The 20,419-nt window shown below is 48.2% G+C and overlaps 1 protein-coding gene across 1 annotated transcript in view; it reads left to right on the forward strand.

Moving 5' to 3' along the window:
• Positions 1-16,399: 16,399 nt before the first annotated feature.
• The window catches only part of AFG1L (AFG1 like ATPase), a 77,197-nt gene continuing 73,177 nt past the window's right edge, over positions 16,400-20,419 (forward strand). The window contains 2 exon segments of the mRNA XM_038761165.1: positions 16,400-16,468; positions 16,470-16,530. Of these exon segments, the coding sequence (XP_038617093.1) occupies positions 16,400-16,468; positions 16,470-16,530 (130 nt within the window).

Raw genomic sequence — 20,419 nt, forward strand, 5'->3', positions numbered from 1 at the left:
GCGGGCCGCCACGGGAGGGAGGGAGGGAGGGAGGAGGGCGGGGAGTCGCCAGGCACCCTGGGACTTGTAGTCTTTCCTCCCGCCTCCGCCCCTCCGTACAGCCGTTTGGGGGCGGGTTCCCGGAAGCCTGCTAGAACTACAAGTCCCATAAGACACCGCGCCAGCGCCGGGCAGCCACTACGAGTACTCGAGGGCCCATCCAGGTCCCAGTCTCTTTCCTCAGCCCGGGAAGTTCCTCCCCCGGGAATTCCGAGCCCTCGAGGGCATTAGATTTATTTTATTTTGTTAGTGTGTTTGGTTTTGTTCTCTGTCTCCCCCTTTTAGACTGTGAGCCCACTGTTGGGTAGGGACTGTATATGTTGCCAATTTGTACTTCCCAAGCGCTTAGTACAGTGCTCTGCACATGGTAAGCGCTCAATAAATACGATTGATGATGATGATGATGATTAGATAAGCGGGGGAGATAAAGTAAAGGGGAGGTCGTCCTCACCGGGAAGTCAGGGAAGGAGTGGACGGAAAAGAGGCGAGTTAGGTGTGGCTGCAGGAGTTAACTCAGCGACTCTCCCAAGTGTCTTTTTCCACGCATTGACTTTTTTTTTGATGGCGTTTATTAAGCGCTTACTATGTGCAAAGCACTGTTCTAAGCGCTGGGGAAGTTACAAGGCGATCAGGTTGTCCCTTAGGGGGCTCATAGTCTTAATCCCCATTTTACAGATGAGGTAACTGAGGCACAGTGAAGTGACTTGCCCAAAGTCACACAGCTGACAATTGGCAGAGCCGGGATTTGAACCCATGACCTCTGGCTCCAAAGCCCGGGCTCTTTCCACTGAGCCACGCTGCCGACTTTTCTACTGTGTTTCCCGCCTCCCCATCCCAAGTGAGGTTGGATCAGTCAGTAAGTCGTATTTATTGAGCGCTTACTGTGCGCAAAGCACTGTGCTAAGCGCTTGGGAGAGTACAGGAAGCAGCGTGGCTCAGTGGAAGGAGCACGGGCTTCGGAGTCAGAGCTCAGGAGTTCAAATCCCGGCCCTGCCAATTGTCAGCTGTGTGACTTTGGGCAAGTCACTTCACTTCTCTGTGCCTCAGTTACCTCATCTGTAAAATGGGGATTAAGACTGTGAGCCCCCGTGGGACGACCTGATTACCTTGTATCCCCCCAGAGCTTAGAACACTGCTTTGCACATAGTAAGCGCTTAATAAATACCATCATTATTATTATTATTGTTACAGTGTAACAATGTAACAGACACATTCCCCGCCCACAGCGAGCTTGCGGAGGGAGGCCTTTAGGGTCAAACTCCAGAGTCAAGCTATCATTCAGTAGTATCAGCATTTTCTTGTGGCTGTTCAGGCCCAAGGTTGGAGCAATAATAATTGGTGTGGGAGGCGATGAGAGAGTCACATCGTCAGGCCGTGCCTTATGAGTTCCCAGGCAGTAGTTACGGTCACTTGGCCACATCCCAGCTCACTCTGGCCCCAGCTACTACCTCTGGACATTCAGACACACGTGGCACTTTAGTATGTATCCATGTCTGCATCTACTGTTTAAGCACTTAACAAACGTATCCATCTTTCCTCTTTCTTTCGTCCTGCTGAAAAAAGAGTCGTGTCTGCCGGACCCACGAGAGCGTCAGCTGCTCCAGGGCAGGAATAACATCTTGTAGCTCTAGGGTACTTTCCCAAGCTAAGCAGCTTCAGCCGGTCTAGGAACATCAGCCATTCCAGGGGATGTGGCTTTTGGCCACTCAATCGATCAATCAGTCAGTAGTATTTATTGAGTGCTTACGCTATATTGAGCACTATACTAAGTGCTTAGGTGAGTACAATAGAGTCAGTTCCATGATCCCCACTCCCACACCTTCCCCACCCACCTGCCTGTCTTCTGGGCTCAGACGTGTCATGTGAGTATGCATGGCCTAGTGGAAAGAGCATGGGCCTGGGAGTCAGAAGGTCACGGGTTCCAATCCCGCTCCACCACTTGTCTGCTGTATGACCTTGGGTAAGTCATTTCACTTCTCTGGGCCTCAGTTACCTCATCTATAAAATGACTGTGAGCCCCACGTGGGACATGGATTGTTTCCAACCTGGTTAATTTGTGTCTACCCCGGCACTTAGTAATAATAATGGCATTTACTAAGCGCTTACTATGTGCAGAGCACCATTCTAAGGGCTGGCACTGTTCGTGGCACATAGTAAGCACTTAACAAATGCCATCATTATTGTTATTATTAGTAGGGAGCACACTTTGGGGGAGAGGGACAAGGCCTCTCACTGGCAGGCTGCCCAGGAGGTTGCACTGGAAGGACAGCTCCGGTACTTTCTACCTGGGGATTGCACTTTGTCCCCAGGGACTGTGTATGTGAGTGGGGGTATGTGTATGCATGTGGCAGGGAACATGTCTACCAAATCTGTTGTACTCTCCCTACTTCTTAGTCCAGTACTCTGCACACAAGTGCTCAGTAAATATGATTGATGTGTGTGCATGCTTGGATCTGTACGGGTTGAGATTATATAGTGGGTCATGTAAGCCTTGACTCCCACAGGCTTGCAGAAGGAACCTGAAGCGCACTCATAGTGTCAGGTGTCCCTCTCTGTGAGATGGTAGAAGGCACAGGCGCTCACCATTGTTACCCCCCTTCTGCCCTCTCTATCAGCTTCACTGCAGCCATGAGAGCTGTGTGTGGGGGCTACAAGGGAGAAGAAAAGTGGGCAACCGCTGCCCCTGTGGGGATCCGTCTCCTCCTCCTCCCTTCAGCAGAAAGTCCGGGAGCTGCTTTAAAACAACAAGAAAAAGTAGATTCATTCATTGTCATATTTATTGAGCGCTTATTGTGTGCAAAGCACTGTACTAAGCACTTGGGAGAGTACAATATAGCAATAGACTCATTCCTACCCACAGTGAGTTCACAGTCTAGAGGGGAAGACAGACATTAATATAAATAAATAATAAATAAATTACAGATATATACATATGTGCTGTGGGGTTGGGAGGGAGGATGAATGAAGGAGCAAGTGAGAGTGGTGCAGAAGGGAGTAGGAGAAGAGAAGAGGAAGGGCTTAGTCAGCGAAGGCTTCTTGGAGGAGATGTGCCTTCAATAAGGTTTTTAAGTGGGGAAGAGCAATTTTCTGTCTGATATGAGGAGGGAGGGCATTCGAGGCCAGAGGTAGGATGTGGGTGAGAGGTCGGCGGCGAGATAGACGAGATCGAGGCACAGTGAGAAGGATAGTGTTAGAGGAACGAAGTGTGTGGTCTGGCTTGTAGTAGGAGAATAGCGAGGTGAGGTAGGAGGATGCAAGGTGATTAAGTGCTTTAAAGCCAATGGTGAGGAGTTTTTGTTTGATACGGAGGTGAACAAGCAACCACTGGAGGTTCTTGATGAGTGGGGAACATGGTCTGAACATTTTTGAAGGAAAATGATTCGGGCAGCAGAATGGAATATGGACTGGAGTGGGGAGAGACAGGAGGCAGGAAGGTCAGCAAGGAGGCTGATAGAACAATCATGGTGGGGATAGGATAATTGCTTGCATTAATGTGGTAGTAGTTTGGGCGGAGAGGAAAGGGCGGATTTTGGCGATGTTGTGAAGGTAGAACTGACAGGATTTAATGATGGTTTGACTATTTAGATGCAAGTAAGTGTTGGGGGAGATGGAGAGGGGAGGGAGACCAGAGCAGAGGTTAGGTCAGAGGTTGCAAAACCATCCAGCAATAGCCTGCCTCTTCTGTTCAAGAACAAAAGCAGGAGAGGAGACCAGGGAAAGGTTAGGAGGAAATGTGGGAGCCGCTGGAAGCCCCACTGTTTCCTCCTCTGTCAGGAAAGAGGGAATGATGGGGAAACTCCTTTCCTGCAGCTCCTCTTCCAGCAGGCCTCACAGCGAGGGTGGGGGCCCTGAGTAGGTAGAGCCTTTTTCCCTTCGACCGTGAGCCCCACGAGGGACCAAGAACTGTGGCCGACCTGATTGGCATGTAGTAAGTAAGAGCTTCAGGAATACCACCATTTAAAAAAATGACTGCTGTTATTTTGTGCAATTCCCAGCAGGTTCGCAGAGCAGACAGCAGCTGCAAGGAGACGGCTTGGGGAGTTGGAGGCTAGATCTGACCCCCGTTGTCCCCTTCAGCCCCTTGAGCAGACCTGTAATAGGGCCCAGGCTCTGCCAGGGCTGGGAAGGAGGCCAGGACAGGAAGGGGACCCAGGTTGGGGCAGGAAAGGGACACAGGCTCTGACAGGCTCTGAGTGGGGAAAGAAGTAATTCAATGAAGGAGGAGCAGAGGAAAAGAGGATTTTAGTCCATCAGTATTCCACTCTTTGGTCCTAAGAGATACATTCTGCTTGACCTTTTCAGTCCTGGTATCGATGCCTGTGTTTGGGCCATGGGCACACAGGCCGTCGTGCCCACTCCTGCAGGCCCTGGGACGGATTCCATTCTGAACGCTGGATCGGCTCCATCTTTGGGAATTTGATTCCATTCTCTATTTGTGATTTTAATGATACATTTAAACCTATAATTTGGTTTAATTGTTTAAAAATGAGGAAAGTGTTTTGTTAATTAATAGCATACCAAGAGAAAAACAGCAAATCTTGTTAAAACACATGTTCTTGTGATTTGCAATTGAGACATTGAGATATTGTGACTTTTAGGAGGAAAATCAGAACCTTTTCTTCGAATGATTGCTGGTTTGCAGTCGGGGGCTTTGGGGAACAAGAGAACCTTCCATTAGTCAGGTTCTGGAGTAGGTTTGAGTGGTGGGGGCTGGAGGGAGGTTGGTGTTTTACAAGTCGCTGACCTCCAGATCCTTAGGAACCAGAACAGGATTCCATCCTGGGATCTGGAATGGCTGGCTGACACCAAGCAGCAGGTTATGAGCCTTCCGGTCTGGTCTCTCTTGTGGCTTTCTAGAATTTTTGAATTGACAAGAGGAGAGGTGTTGTTACTGTCATTGTTGCTGTTTTTTATTATTATTCTTACTTGTACTGCTATGGTAGCCATGGCGGGGGTCAGGAGAACGAGCCCGGCTCTGGGTTCCAGTTGCAGCTGTGCCGTAGGGGAGTGCCTGCTGGAGCTGGGCCACCTGGGGGAAACATTTCTTACTGAAGAACCACAGGAACCCTGAGAAGCAGAGAGCCGATGGGGGCCATGAAGACCCCAGCAGCTACCGAGGCAACTGCCAGCCAGGTCTGGGCCCAGCTCAGCGTCGGCACGATCCTGCCATCACATTGGCAAACAATGGGTCTTATATTTCAGAAATCCTTCTCGTGCGGGGAGTAACTGGTTTTCACAGAAATCCATATGACATAAAAAACCCCTCTGGCGTCAAGCACCTATTGAGATGAGCACCCATTGAGGCGAGGAGTGGATCTGGGGTATGGGGTGCAAACCTTCCACTTTGGGGCTGTTGACCCGGGCCTCACAACCTGTCAGTCAATTAGCCAATCAGACAATCACATTTATTGAGTGCTTACTGTGTGCAGAAAACTGGACTAAGTGCTTGGGCGAGTACAGTATAGCAGAGTTGGTAGATACGTTCCCTGTCCACAATGAACTTACAGTCTAGAGGGAGAGATACACATTAATATGAAAAAATGAATTACAGAAATGGACCTAAGTGCTGTGGGGCTGAGGGAGGGGTGAACAGAGGGTGCAAATCCTGGTGCTAGGGTAACACAGAAGGGAGTGGGTGAAGAGAAAATGAGGGGGAGGCCTATTAGAGATGTGCTTTTAATAAGGTGGGGAGAGCGATCGCCTGTCGGATATGAATCGGTGGGGGGTGTGGGCGTTCCAGAACAGAGACATGTTGTGGGTGAAGGTCGACGGTGAGATCGAGGTACAGTGAGTAGATTGGGGACAGAGGGGCAAAGCTTGAGGGCTGGGTTGTAGTCGGAAATCAGGGAGATGAGGTAGGTGGGGGTAAGGTGATTGAGTCCTTTAAAGCCAACGGTAAGGAGTTTCTATTTGATGCTGAGGTGGATGGGCAACCACTGGAGGTTCTTGAGGAGTGGGGAAACCTGGACTGAATGGTTTTGTAGAAAAACGATCTGGGCAGCAGAGTGAAGTATAGACTGGAATAGGGAGGCCTTCCCAGACTGAGCCCCTTCCTTCCTCTCCCCCTCGTCCCCCTCTCCATCCCCCCCATCTTACCTCCTTCCCTTCCCCACAGCACCTGTATATATGTATATATGTTTGTACATATTTATTGCTCTATTTATTTATTTATTTATTTTACTTGTACATATCTATTCTATTTATTTTATTTTGTTAGTATGTTTGGTTTTGTTCTCTGTCTCCCCCTTTTAGACTGTGAGCCCACTGTTGGGTAGGGACTGTCTCTATATGTTGCCAATTTGTACTTCCCAAGCGCTTAGTACAGTGCTCTGCACATAGTAAGAGCTCAATAAATACGATTGATGATGATGATAGGGAGAGGCGGGAGGCAGGGAGGTCAGCAAGGAGGCTGACGTGGTAATCAGGGCGTGATAGGATGAGTGCTTGGATTTACATGGTAGTGTGGATGGAGAGGAAAGGGTGGATTTTCAAGATGTCATGAAGCTTGAACTGAGACGATTTGGTGACATTAAATATGGAAGTTGAATGAGAGAGATGAAAAAGTCAGTGTTTTGGGGGTAAGGTAGGTTTCTCAATGGACTTTTTCGATATACTCCTTTAAGCGCCACATTGGGAATTACAAGGTTAAGTAGAGGTTCTATTAAGACAAACAGTGACAATTTAAATAAATCAGATGTTTTTGTCGAAGATTACTCTGTGATTTTCTCCAATTATTCATGACATTTCACCCATTCATATTGTGATCTGCTTTAATAGTGGAAGAAAAAAAAAAACCTTGTCTCCTTGTTTATTCTTTGTTCTCAAGGAGATAAGCTGTTTATAAAGATATGTTATTTGTTATTTAAATCACTTTTACTGAAGTTGTTTATTTCCTTGTTTCAGTTTCTAAAAATATTGCAACAATTGTAATGCTTTTTAGAGATGCCTATTCAATTCAGAGTGATTTGAACTGAAACTCATTGCTAAATGGGCACAGGTGCCAATGCTGGAGTGAGTCAAAACTCATATATGTTCTGAAGAATAAAGAAGATATAAGCACAGACTCGTAAATAAACTTTTCCAATCTATGATTAGAAGACATTTTAGACTTTAAGTCTCTTTTGCATTTGCACAAGTCCACACGCCCATCCTCTATTAAATATTAAAGAAAAATAATCTTGTTACTAAATTAGGTATAACACCAAAACCGCATGTGAAAAATGGCATCATTTAAAAACAACAAGGTGTCTTAGAAAGTGCCCTTTAATCACTTTGCAGGCTTTCAAGATCATAATTATTATAAAAAGTAATTGCATTAAAACATAATTTCCCTGGTTGTAAAGTGTCAAATTAAGGCATTAGAAGAGTGCTTATAAACATTATTATACAACAAAAATTGTTGAATAGCAAACACTGAAAATTACAGCTCCTATTTCTCTCCCTGCTGTGACTACAATTACCTCTAGAATCATTTCTGAAAATTTGATCTAATAAATTCCGTGTTTCTATGCCCATAGCCTGCAGGGCCCGAGTACCCTTGCCTTAACTGCACTCTACTGATCAATCAATGGTATTTATTGAGTGCATACTGTGAGTAGAGCACTGCGCTAAGTGCTTGGGAGAGTACAACATAACGGAAGAAGCTGCGTGGCCTAGTGGATGGGGCGTGGGCCTGGGAATCAGTAGGACCTGGGTTCTATTCCTGGCTCTGCCACTTGTCTGCTGTGTGACAAGTGCAAGCCCCTTAATTTCTCAGAGCCTGTTACCTCATCTGTAAAATGGAGATTAAGACTGTGAGCCCTGTGCGGGACGTGGACTCTGTCCAACCTGATTAACTTGTAGCTATTATTACTATTATTATCATCAAATGCAGTCGAGTCGTTTCCAATTCACAGTGACTCTGTGGCTATAGTTTCTCCAGAACGTCCTATCTTCCACCATAATGCATAACCTCGCTAACAGTTCTGCCATTATTGTTATGGTTTCTATCCATCTAACTGCTGGTCTGCCTCTAACACATTTTCCCTGGACTTTTGCTAGCATTAGCTACCCCAGTGCTTAGTACTGCTTATGTGCCTGGCATAGAGTAAGCGCTTAACAAAGACCATTAAAACAAGCAAACAGGGAAGTAGCATGGCCTAGTGGAAGCAGCTCTGGCCCAGGAGTCAGAGAACGTGGGCTCTAACCCCAGCTTTGCTACCTGCCTGCTCTGTGACCTTGGGCAAGTCACTTATCTTCTCTGTGCCTCAGCTAACTCTTCTGAAAAATGGGGGTTAAAACTGTGATAATTAAAATCTGGTTATCTGGCACCTTGGATTTTAAAGGTATCTCCTGTTTTCTGGGGAGAACCAGGCCTAGACAAGCTCAGCCCTATGGTGCCTCTGGCCCCTTTTGACAGATGAAATGAGAACCATGGGTGCCTGTACTGATCATTGGCCTTTGCCACCTAACAATTACGTTTTGGTTGCGAGCTCTTTGTTGGGTTTGAAATAAGAATAAATTTGGACATTTTGAATTGCCTCCTGACCCAGGCTCAGGCCAGTACACTGACCTTGGTGGCTGGAATTCAAATCCAAACTGGAAAACCAACCTGAACCAGCTGGCTATTAAGCTGCTTCAGCTAAATCACTGACCTTTAAAATTCTCTTTTGTAACTCTTCGCAGATCCCAGCACAGACAGTACAGAGCTTTGCTCACAGAGCTCAGTACTCACTGGCAACTGACTAGTGTTAATTAAGAATCTTAAGCCAGGGCAAGTGGCAGGTGTTTGATGACGAGGATCAATTCACCAAAGCTGTTCCCGAAAGTAGCAGTAGGGAAGTTGTAAGAGACTTTGAGTATACTGGGCTTTTGAGGGACAGAAGAAGGGAGAGTCATGACTGGGCTGTTCTGAGCAGTACCTTCCCCTAGCAGCACTTGTTCAGCACTTGACTGGTACAGTGGTACAGTCCCATTCCCCTGCCTTCTGTGCCCAGAATGGTAATAGCAGGGTGAGTGCTCAATCCAGGCCAGGCTCTGAGGCCCAAGGGAGAAGCTCTGGGCCCTGAGCATTAATTCATTCATTTAATCGTATTTATTGAGCACTTACTGTGTGCAGAGCACTGTACTAAGCACTTGGGAAGTATAAGTTGGCAACATATATGAGCAGCTCTGGTGGCCCTGGACATCTTGCCACAGGCAAGGGAAGAGACATGTCCTGGCTTCGCTCTAAGGAGCATTCTCCCTTCTTTGCTTTTTGTGCTTTATGGTATTTGTTAAGCACTTACTTTATGCCAGGCACTGTAATCAGCACTGGGAAAAATGCAAGCTAATCAAGGTGGACATGCTCTGTATCCCTCATGGGGCTCACCGTCTTAATCCCCATTTTATAGATGAGGTAACTGAGGCCCAGAGAAGTGAAGTGACTTGCCCAAGGTCATTCAGCAAACAAGTGGCCGATCCTGGATTAGACCCCAGGTCCTGTGACTCCGAAGCCCGTGCTTTATCCACTGGGCTACACTGCTTCCCTGGGTCACCATTTCATTGGCTAATGTGGATTGTTAAAATCCACTGGGTAAGGATTATATCCAATGCTGTGTCGATTGATGGATGGATGAGTGGATTAATGGGTGAATGGATGGATTGATTTGGAACAACTCCAGTGCAGTGTTGGAGCTAAATACAAACATAATTGATGAATAAAGCAAGATTTGCAGCAATAGTAATAAATGGGGTTGATAGTATAGTTTTGGGGGTTCAGAATGGTGAATGGTGTAGTTTAGTTAGAGAGCATTTTAAGCAAAAGCTGTGAAATCTGAATGGTGTCTGTTATTGAAACCCTCTGTCACCAATGGCTTTTATGATTTTTGCTAGGACTCAATCAGTCATATTTATTGAGTACTTACTCTGAGCAGGGCACTGTACTAAGTGGTTGGGAGAGTACAACACAACAAAATAACAGACACATTCCCTCTGAAAATATCAGGAACCTAAATCAAATGAAGTTCTAAGGTGCTGCCTGTGAATGCAGAATTGATATTGAGACATTCTCAGTTGCCCAGAAAATATTAAAACTCATCTACTCATATTCTGTGATCATTTTGTGGGGAGATGCCCCCCAAGTCAGCTGAAGTCGCCGACCAGAGGGAGGCTCCGGGTTCTTTAGATTGGGCGACGACAAGCCAAAGACCAAACATTGAGCCAGAGTGGTCAGTTCTGCCTCTTTATTAGGTGTACTCACATAGCTGTAGCGCAGCAAGCAAGCCATGGAGGGGGTCTGAGTCCTAATCAGCAGGGCAGGCTCTGCAGGGCTTGGTGTAAATACCTACAACTAAAAATAGCAGCAATGCCTCTTATAAATGAAGCCCCCTCGTACCAGTTAGCCCTCCCTGTATTCCCAGGATATCTATCTGATTGAGACAGTTCCCGCTCCGCAACCTTATAGTGTAGCAGTTCTGTGTGTCCTTGCTGTGGGTTGCTCAGGCGGAGGGAGGGGGTGAATTCACAGATAGGGCACTCTTCCCACAATTTCAATGCATCTTTTTATGCAAAATTAATTTCTTTATAACAGCGATGTTCACAAGCAGTTCTCTTGGAAAAATCACTGATCAAATTATCCTAGAGTGATGTCTAATGACCATAATGAGAAGCAATCATCCTGCTGGTAATTGACTGGTTTTACCTGAATTACCCAGGGAAGACAATGTAGGATTTGGGGTCTGGAGGATCCTTTTCATCAGCATCACTGCCATTTCTTGAGGGCCTATGGAATTTGTCACCAGTACTTGGCTTTGGGGAAGGGTCATAGAGCATTGAACATAAAGCAGCCTCTATCTACAAGGAGCTCATAATTGGGAGACAATGAAACATGGAAACAATTTAAGCCAGCACATCTGAGACATTTGAGCAAGTGCTGCTTGGCGAGATCGCTCTAAGAAGCCTGGTGATCCCCTCACTTACTTCCCTGTCCCTCCCTCCTTCTCTCTCTCCCCTCCTCTTCTCTTTTCCTCTCTCCTTTATCCCATTTCCCAGTTCAGGAGATAGACAAATCCCCTTTGTTCTGAAGTTGTACCAAGATTCTGCTCCTCCTCCTCCTCTGTTCTATTCTTCTCTGTGGGGAAGGGAGTCAGGGAGGGAGGAAGGACACTTCCACACCGTAATGGGGGGTATTCTCGATATGGGAGTAAGACTGGGATCAGCACAGTGAAGTGGCTATAGACTCTTGGAGGCTAAGCCCCAGCTAGTAAATCATTGGTTTACAGCGGCATCCACTAAACTTCATCCCTCCCTCTCTTTCAAACCCCCAAGAAATATTTCCTAACTAACCCATCCCTTCCTGGTCACCAATCCCATCTACAGGCATAGACTATGAATGAATATATGTGTGTGTATATATATATATATATGCACATATATTATAAATTAGATCATAATAATGTATGATCTACCTATTAACTTTTATCCTTTTTATCTATGCTCTTATTCTTTTACCTGTTATAAATTTGGTAATTCAGTTGTGCTTATCTCCCTCATTAAGCTATAAGCTCCTCAAGGGCAAGGATCTGCCATAAACTTCTAGGGCATATTCCCCAGCAACCAGTAGGAGCCCAATAAATACTATTATTGATGATGATGATGGTGAGGGTGATGAAGAAGATTTACTATTTATTTTATTAATGATATGCAGATAGCTATAATTCTATTTATTCTGACGGTTTTGACACCTGTCTACATGTTTTGTTTTGTTGTCTGTCTCCCCCTTCTACACTGTGAGCCTGTTGTTGGGTAGGGACCGTCTCTATATGTTGCCAACTTGTACTTCCTCAGTGCTTAGGACAGTGCTCTGCACACAGTAAGTGCTCAATAAAAACGATTGAATGAATGACTGAATGGGGAGTAGGGAGGCTGGAGGCAGTTTTGGGTGTTGCATGAATTGGATCGGAGCAATCAGTTAGTAAATATTTCTATTTACTAGTTTAATATTTACTGTTTACTAACTGATGCTCAGATAAAGCCTTGATATGCATTTCCTACCCTCAAGTTCTGTCTTCCCAGAATGGACTCAGCTCAGTTTTGGGCCAATTCAGATCCTGAGGTTTCGGTTTGGAGAATTCGGGATGCAGGCTGCAGCAGTCTGGCTTCCCCTTTCTCTGTTCTTGCGGGAGCTGGGGCTCAAGTCCCTCAATACAGGAACATCCGTCCTCCCTCCCAAACTGTCAGGGAGTTGGGACCAGGTCACGGAGTTAGGAGCAGTCCTATCCAGAGGGGATGTCGGTCCCCCCCCCCCCATGGACACTGGGGTTTGGGACTGTGGGTTCATAGAATATGTCAGGGCTGTGCTAGGCAGAATTATTACTGTGGCCCCTTCCTGCACTGAGCACTATTGTTCAGGTTCAGGTGACACTGCTGACCCAAAACTGGATCCACAAATCTGGGGGGCACAGAGAGGGGAATCTCTTGCACACTGGCCCACTTGTGCCCTCCGGATACTAACCGGTCCAGTCTCTCCCCTCTCCTGTCTGCCCTTCATGCTTCTGCTTGGATCATCCTGTTGTACAGCGAGCTGTGGGCAGTGTGGTCTAATGGATAGAGCACAGGTCTGAGAGTTAGAAGGACGTGGGTTCTAATTCCTGCTCCATCACTTATCTGCTGTGTGACCTTGGCCAAGTCATTTAACTTATCTGTGCCTCAGTTACGTCATCTGTAAAATGGTGATTAAAACTGTGAGCCCTTTGTGGGATAGGGATTGTGTCCAACCTGATTAACTTGTAGCCACCCCAGCACTTAGTACAGTGCCTGGCACATAGTAAGTGCTTAACAAATACCATGAAAAAAAAAAGCTTATGGTGTAGAGGGGGAGACCGATCATGTCCTCTTAGAGAGCTTAGTGCAGTACTTTGCATCCAGTAGGCATTCAATACTAGTAGTTGATTGAATGATTGATTGAGACAGCATCCTGCCTGGCCGGTGACTCTCTACTGGCCTCTTGGATTCTCTGGGAAATTGGTAAAACTCAGGTTCGGGACAATAAGGGGAGCTATTGACTCTGGGATGGCGGCTCCTGGCTGATCACTCTTTGGTTGGTCAGGAATAATAATAGTAATTAAGGTATTTTTGAGCACTTACTATGTGCCAGGCACTGTAAACATGTGGTGGATATGAGGCAAATCGGGTTGGACACGGTCCCTGTCCCACGTTGAGCTCACACATCTTATCCCACCTGGATTACTGCAGCCTCCAGTCTCTCTCCCTACTACAGTCAATATGTCACTCTGCTCCCCAGATCATTTTTCTACAAAAACATTCATGACATGTCGCCCCACTCCTCAGAAAACTCCAGTGGTTGCCCATCCAATTCTGCATCAAACAAAAACTCCTCACCATCTGCTTTAAAGCACCCCACCATCTTGCCCGGTCCTACCTCATCTCACTACTTTCCTGCTACGACCCAGGCTGCACATTTCGCTCCTCTGCTGCTGACCTTCTCACTGTGCCTCGATCTTGCCTGTCTCACCCATGTCCTGCCTTTGGCCTGGAATGCCCTCCCTCCTCAAATCTGACAGTTATTCCTCTTCTTCTCCCCCCTCCCCCTGCTTAAAGCCTTATTGAAGACACCCCCCCTCCAAGAGGCCTTCCCAGACTAATCACCCCCATTCCTCCTCTCTCACTTCTTTCTGCATCGCCATGACTTGCTCCCATATTTCTTTCCCCCTCCCAGCCCCACAGCACTTAGGTACATAGCTGTAGTTTATTTCTTTGTATTGATATCTGTCTCCCTCTCTCTAGACTCACAGCACTTAGGTACATATCTGTAGTTTATTCCTTTGTATTGATATCTGTCTCCCTCTTTCTAGACTGTAAGCTCCTTTTGGACGGGGAATGGACCTGTTTATTGTTCTACTGTGCTCGCCCGAGCACTTAGTGCAGTGCTCCGCACACAGTAATTGCTCAATAAGTACGGTTGAATAAATGAATCCCCATTTTACAGATAAGGTAACGGAGGCACAGAGAAGTGAAGTGACTCTATTACCCTGTTTATTTATTTATTACTCTATTTATTTATTTATTTTACTTGTACATACCTATTCTATTTATTTTATTAATATGTTTGGTTTTGTTCTCTGTCTCCCCCTTCTAGACTGTGAGCCCACTGTTGGGTAGGGACTGTCTCTAGATGTTGCCAGCTTGTACTTCCCAAGCGCTTAGTACAGTGCTCTGCACACAGTAAGCGCTCAATAAATACGATTGATGATGATGATTGACTGATTGATTGATTGACTCGCCCAAGGTCACACAGAGATTAAGGGGCGGAGTGGGAATTAGAACCCATGACCTTCCGACTCCCAGACCATGATGGTCTGCCTTCAAACCAGTCCTTGGTGAGGCAGACCCGAAATCTGCGTGCACCCCTGCAGAAGGGAGGCCTCCTGGGTCTGTGGTGGTTCTGTGTGTCTGTGAGACTGAGCCCCTTCCTTCCTCTCCCCCTCGTCCCCTTCTCCACCCTCCCCATCTTACCTCCTTCCCTTCCCCACAGCACCTGTATATATGTTCGTATATATTACTCTATTTATTTATTTATTTATCTTGTACATATCTATTCTATTTATTTTATTTTGTTAGTATGTTTGGTTTTGTTCTGTCTCCCCCTTCTAGACTGTGAGCCCGCTGTTGGGTAGGGACTGTCTCTATGTGTTGCCGACTTGTACTTCCCAAGCGCTTAGTCCAGTGCTCTGCACACAGTAAGCGCTCAATAAATACGATTGATTGATTGATTTTATTTTGTTAATATGTTTGGTTTTGTTCTCTGTCTCCCCTTTCTAGACTGTGAGCCCACTGTTGGATAGGGACTGTCTCTAGATGTTGCCAACTTGTACTTCCCAAGCGCTTAGTCCAGTGCTCTGCACACGGTAAGTGCTCAATAAATACGATTGATTGATTGATTTTATTTTGTTAATATGTTTGGTTTTGTTCTCTGTCTTCCCCTTCTAGACCGTGGGCCCACTGTTGGGTAGAGACTGTCTTTAGAGGTTGCCAACTTGTACTTCCCAAGCACTTAGTCCAGTGCTCTGCACAACAGTAAGCGCTCAATAAATACGATTGATTGATTGACTCGCCCAAGGTCACACAGAGATTAAGGGGCGGAGTGGGAATTAGAACCTATGACCTTCCGACTCCCAGGCCATGATGGTCTGCCTTCAAACCAGTCCTTGGTGAGGCAGACCCGAAATCTGCGTGCACCCCTGCGGAAGGGAGGCCTCCTGGGCCTGTGGTGGCTCTGTGTGTCCATGAGACTGAGCCCCTTCCTTCCTCTCCCCCTCGTCCCCTTCTCCATTCCCCCCATCTTACCTCCTTCCCTTCCCCACAGCACCTGTATATATGTTTGTATGTATTTATTACTCTATTTATTTATTTATCTTGTACATATCTATTCTATTTATTTTATTTTGTTAGTATGCTTGGTTTTGTTCTCTTGTCTCCCCCTTCTAGACTGTGAGCCCGCTGTTGGGTAGGGACTGTCTCTACGTGTTGCCGACTTGTACTTCCCAAGCGCTTAGTCCAGTGCTCTGCACACAGTAAGCGCTCAATAAATACGATTGATTGATTGATTTTATTTTGTTAATATGTTTGGTTTTGTTCTCTGTCTCCCCCTTCTAGACTGTGAGCCCGCTGTTGGGTAGGGACCGTCTCTAGATGTTGCCAACTTGTACTTCCCAAGCGCTTGGTCCAGTGATCTGCACACAGTGAGCGCTCAATAAATATGATTGATTGATTGATTTTATTTTGTTAATATGTTTGGTTTTGTTCTCTGTCCCCCCCTTCTAGACTGTGAGCCCGCTGTTGGGTAGGGACTGTCTCTAGACGTTGCCAACTTGTGCTTTCCAAGCGCTTAGTCCAGTGCTCAGCACACAGTAAGCGCTCAATAAATATACGACTGATTGACTCGCCCAAGGTCACACAGAGATTAAGGGGCGGAGTGGGCATTAGAACCCATGACCTTCCGAACCCCAGGCCCACGCTCTATCCGCTAGGCCATGCTGCTTCTCGGCCGGCCCGGAGGAAGTACACGGTCACTATGGTCACGGCCTCCAGGGAGTCCCGGAGCCGCTCGAGGACACACCGGCTGAGGCGGCGCGCGGCGCACGTCGGGAGTTGGAGTCGCGGCCTTGTCGCCTCAGCCAGGGGAGAACCCAACGAAGGCGAAGGCGGCGGGGGCGGCGGGGCTGAGCCTCGCCGTGCGGCTCGAAGGCCCGGGCTCCCCGGTTGGGTGGGGCGGGATGCGGGGCGGGGTGCGGGGCGGGGGTGTCCGCGCTCCTGTCTCCAGCGTGTCAATAAAGTTCTCTCTCCCCCGTGTACGGACTCTTGCTCTCGTGTCGGCCGCAAGATGGCGGCCGCCTCGTCGCCCTTGGTTACTGTGCGCTCGCTGGCCCGGCCCCGAGCCGGGGGGGAGCGGCGCCCCGTGGCGACTGAGGGCCGCCGCCATCGCCATCGCCCCCGGCAGGTCCCTGTGGACAGGTCAGTGCCGGGCGGGCGGGCGGGCGGGGGTCAGGCGGCCCGGGGACCCCGGGGTCGGTTCTTTGGCTCCTGGAGCCCAGCTCGCTCTCTTCCTCCCTTCAAGGCCCTACTGAGAGCTCACCTCCTCCAGGAGGCCTTCCCACACTCAGCTCCTTCCTTCCTCTCCCCTTCGTCCACCTCTCTATCCCCCCATCTTACCTCCTTCCCTTCCCCACAGCACCTGTATATATGTTTGTACGTTTATTACTCTATTTATTTATCCTCTCCCCCCGTCCCTCTCTCCATCCCCCCCATCTTACCTCCTTCCCTTCCCCACAGCACCTGTATATATGTTTGTACATATTTATTACTCTATTTTACTTGTACATATCTATTCTACTTATTTTGTTTTGTTAATATGTTTGGTTTTGTTCTCTGTCTCCCCCTTTTAGACTGTGAGCCCGCCGTTGGGTAGGGACTGTCTCTATATGTTGCCAACTTGTACTTCCCAAGCGCGTAGTACAGTGCTCTGCACACAGTAAGCGCTCAATAAATACGATTGATTGATTGATTGATTCCTCCCTTCAAGGCCCTACTGAGAGCTCACCTCCTCCAGGAGGCCTTCCCGGACTGAGCCCCTTCCTTCCTCTCCCCCTCGTCCCCATCTCCATCCCCCTCATCTTACCTCCTTCCCTTCCCCACAGCACCTGTATATATGTATATATGTTTGTACATATTTATTACTCTATTATACTTGTACACATTTATTCTATTTATTTTATTTTGTTAGTATGTTTTGTTTTGTTCTCTGTCTCCCCCTTTTAGACTGTGAGCCCGCTGTTGGGTAGGGACTGTCTCTGTATGTTGCCAACTTGTACTTCCACACAGTAAGCACTCAATAAATAAGATTGATTGATTGATTGGAGCGGCGGGTGACAGCGAGGAACAACCCCGGGTTACGTGGGCTCTGTGGATGAAGGTCGGGAAACTGGGAGGGGGCGCTGTGTGTGTCCGTCCGTGGGCCCTGCCCCCCTCACTTCTCCTCGAGAACCCCGCGGACACCCCGGGCATCAAGCCCCTTCTGCTGGGTAATAATAATAATGGTACTTGTTAAGCGCTTACTATGTGCCAAACATTGTTCTAAACGCTGGGGTAGTTATAAGGCAATCAGGTTGTCCCAAGTGGGGCTCACAGTCTTCATCTCCATTTTACAGTTGAGGTAACTGAGGCCCGGAGAAGTTGTGACTCGCCCAAAGTCACACAGGTGACAATAATAATAATAATAGTACAGTGCTCTGCACACAGTAAGCGCTCAATAAATACGATTGATGATGATGGCATTTAAGTGCTTACTATGTGCAGAGCACTGTTCTAAGCACCGGGGAGGGGGGAGGATACAAGGTGATCAAGTTGTCCCACGTGGGGCTCACAGTCTTAACCTCCATTTTACAGATGAGGTAACTGAGGCTCAGAGAAGCTAAGTGACTCGCCCAAGGTCACACAGCAGACATGTGGTGGAGCAGGGATTCAAACCCATGACCTCTGACTCCAAAGCCCGTGCTCTTTCCACTGAACCACACTGCTTCTAAGTGGCGGAGTCGGGATTAGAACCCACGACCTCTGACTCCCAAATCCAGGCTCCTTCCACTAAGCCATGCTGCTGGACTGACGGACTCGGTTGTCCCCGTGACCCCCACATCCCGCCCTAGGACCCCGTGAAGCCCGCTGCCCCACGGGAGCCCAGGGACAAGTACGGAAGTGCCCGAGGAGCCGGACGCTCACCGTGCCCTAAGCTCTGCTCCAGGCCCGGGGAGGGCGTCCAGCCGGGCCGGTCAGAAACGGGCCCTCCGACCCGGGTCTTGGAATTTGCAGCCTGGCTGAATCAATCAATCAATCAATCAATCGTATTTATTGAGCGCTTACTGTGTGCAGAACACTGTACTAAGCGCTTGGGAAGTACAAGTTGGCAACATATAGAGACAGTCCCTACCCAACAGTGGGTTCAAATACCTAAGGTGGCCGGCCAGCCCAGCAATTACTGACCGTGGACCCACGAGCGGGTTCTGCCGTGGCGGCGGAGGCAGAAGGAATGAGTGACAGCTGGGTCGGTCCTGAAGGCAGGGCGGCCTCAACCAGCCCATTGCCGCCAGCAGAACGCTGCCAGACCAGCCGCCCGCCACACTATGCCGTGCCCTGCTTCCCTGGACCCCCACTGCCCAAGAGGAATCCTGAAAGGGCTTCTGCCTTTTAGGCCTGCCGGCACGTAGGACAGAGCCTCCAAAATCCACGCCGTCCTAGTCAACTTAAGTAAATGCAAAAACCCCAAATGGTGTTTTCTCTGCCCCTTGCCTGCGGTTTGTTGCCCTTCATCTCCCTCCCTCCCGGGGTCCCCCGCCTCTGCCTTTCTTACCCTGCCTCCCCGGAAGGTTGGGGCGAGCCAGAAAAAAACCCAGCAGGAATTCCATTTCCAAGTAAAGAGGTCACCTTCTCTTCATACCGCCCGCCCGCCCCCCAACACCCTACACTTTCTTTGATCCAGGCAGTCCACCTGTCACTGCCCAGTACACTTCCTCCCACCCAGCATTCATTCATTCATTCAATCGTATTTATTGAGCGCTTACTGTGTGCAGAGCACTGTACTAAGCGCTTGGGAAGTACAAGTTGGCAACATATAGAGACGGTCCCTACCCAACAGCCGGCTCACAGTCCAGCACTCACCCCCTTGCATGGTACAGCCCCCCCCCGCTGCCCGCATACTACGAGACACATAGCACCAACACCCAATCTCCTAGAGTCAGAAGGTCGTGGGTTCTAATCCCAGCTCTGCCATATGTCTGCCGTGTGACCATGGGCAAGCCATTTCACTTCTCTGTGCCTCAGTTTTCTCATTTATAAAATGGGGATTTAAGACTGAGCCCTATGTGGGACAGGGACTCTGTTCAACCCAATTATCTTGTATTTGCCCCAGCGCTTAGAACAATGCCTGGCACATAGTAAGTGCTTAACAAATTCCATCATTATTATCATTATTGTTACCTGCCCAGCCCTGCCACTGTGTTCATTAACTTAACTTCTCTGTGCCTCAGTCACCTCATCTGTAAAATGGGTATTAAGACTCAGCCCCCAGTGGGACAGCCTGATCACCTTGTAACCTCCCCAGCACTTAGAACAGTGCTTTGCACATAGTAAGCGCTTAATAAATGCTATCATTATTATTATTATTACCTACCCAGTGCCTGCTACCCTGCACACTTCCACCTGTCCAGTGTCTGCTACGCTGCCTGCTACCAATTATCTTGCACACTAATGCCTCCCACCCTGCATGATTCTGCCTGTCCACACAGCACCAACCACCCTGCACGCTAAATGCCGCCACCCTGCATTCTGCTGCCCACCCAATGCCTGCCACCCTGCTTGCTAGCACCCTCCAATTGCCTGTCACCCTGTACATTACCACCTGCCAGCATGTTACCCTGCATGCTACCACTCAACCAGCATCTGCCACCATGCCCACTACCACTGGTACAGTGCCTGCCACTCTGCACATCAGCACTCGCCCAGCACTTGCCACCCGGTATGCAACCAGCCACCCAGCGCTTGCCACCCTGCACATTACCACCCACACAGCACCTGCCATCCTGCATACAGTCACCCATCCAGCCTGGCCTGAGGACCTCGGACCCTCATACTGGACCCATTCAGTAACACTTTTTGATGGTCTGTTGTGTACAGAGAATTTTATGAGCCCTTGAGAATGTGCCATAGAGTTAGTAGATATGGTTTCTGCCCTCAGTTTAACTGAGAACAGATACCAAAGTGAATTACAGATAGGAGAGCCTGATAGACTATAAAGATATGTACGTAAGTAACTCGCGGGGGTTATGAGTACCCTCCCTACCTTCAAAGCCAT

The sequence above is a fragment of the Tachyglossus aculeatus genome, chromosome 19 (genome assembly GCF_015852505.1).
Source record: "Tachyglossus aculeatus isolate mTacAcu1 chromosome 19, mTacAcu1.pri, whole genome shotgun sequence".
In the NCBI taxonomy this organism is placed as follows: domain Eukaryota; kingdom Metazoa; phylum Chordata; class Mammalia; order Monotremata; family Tachyglossidae; genus Tachyglossus; species Tachyglossus aculeatus.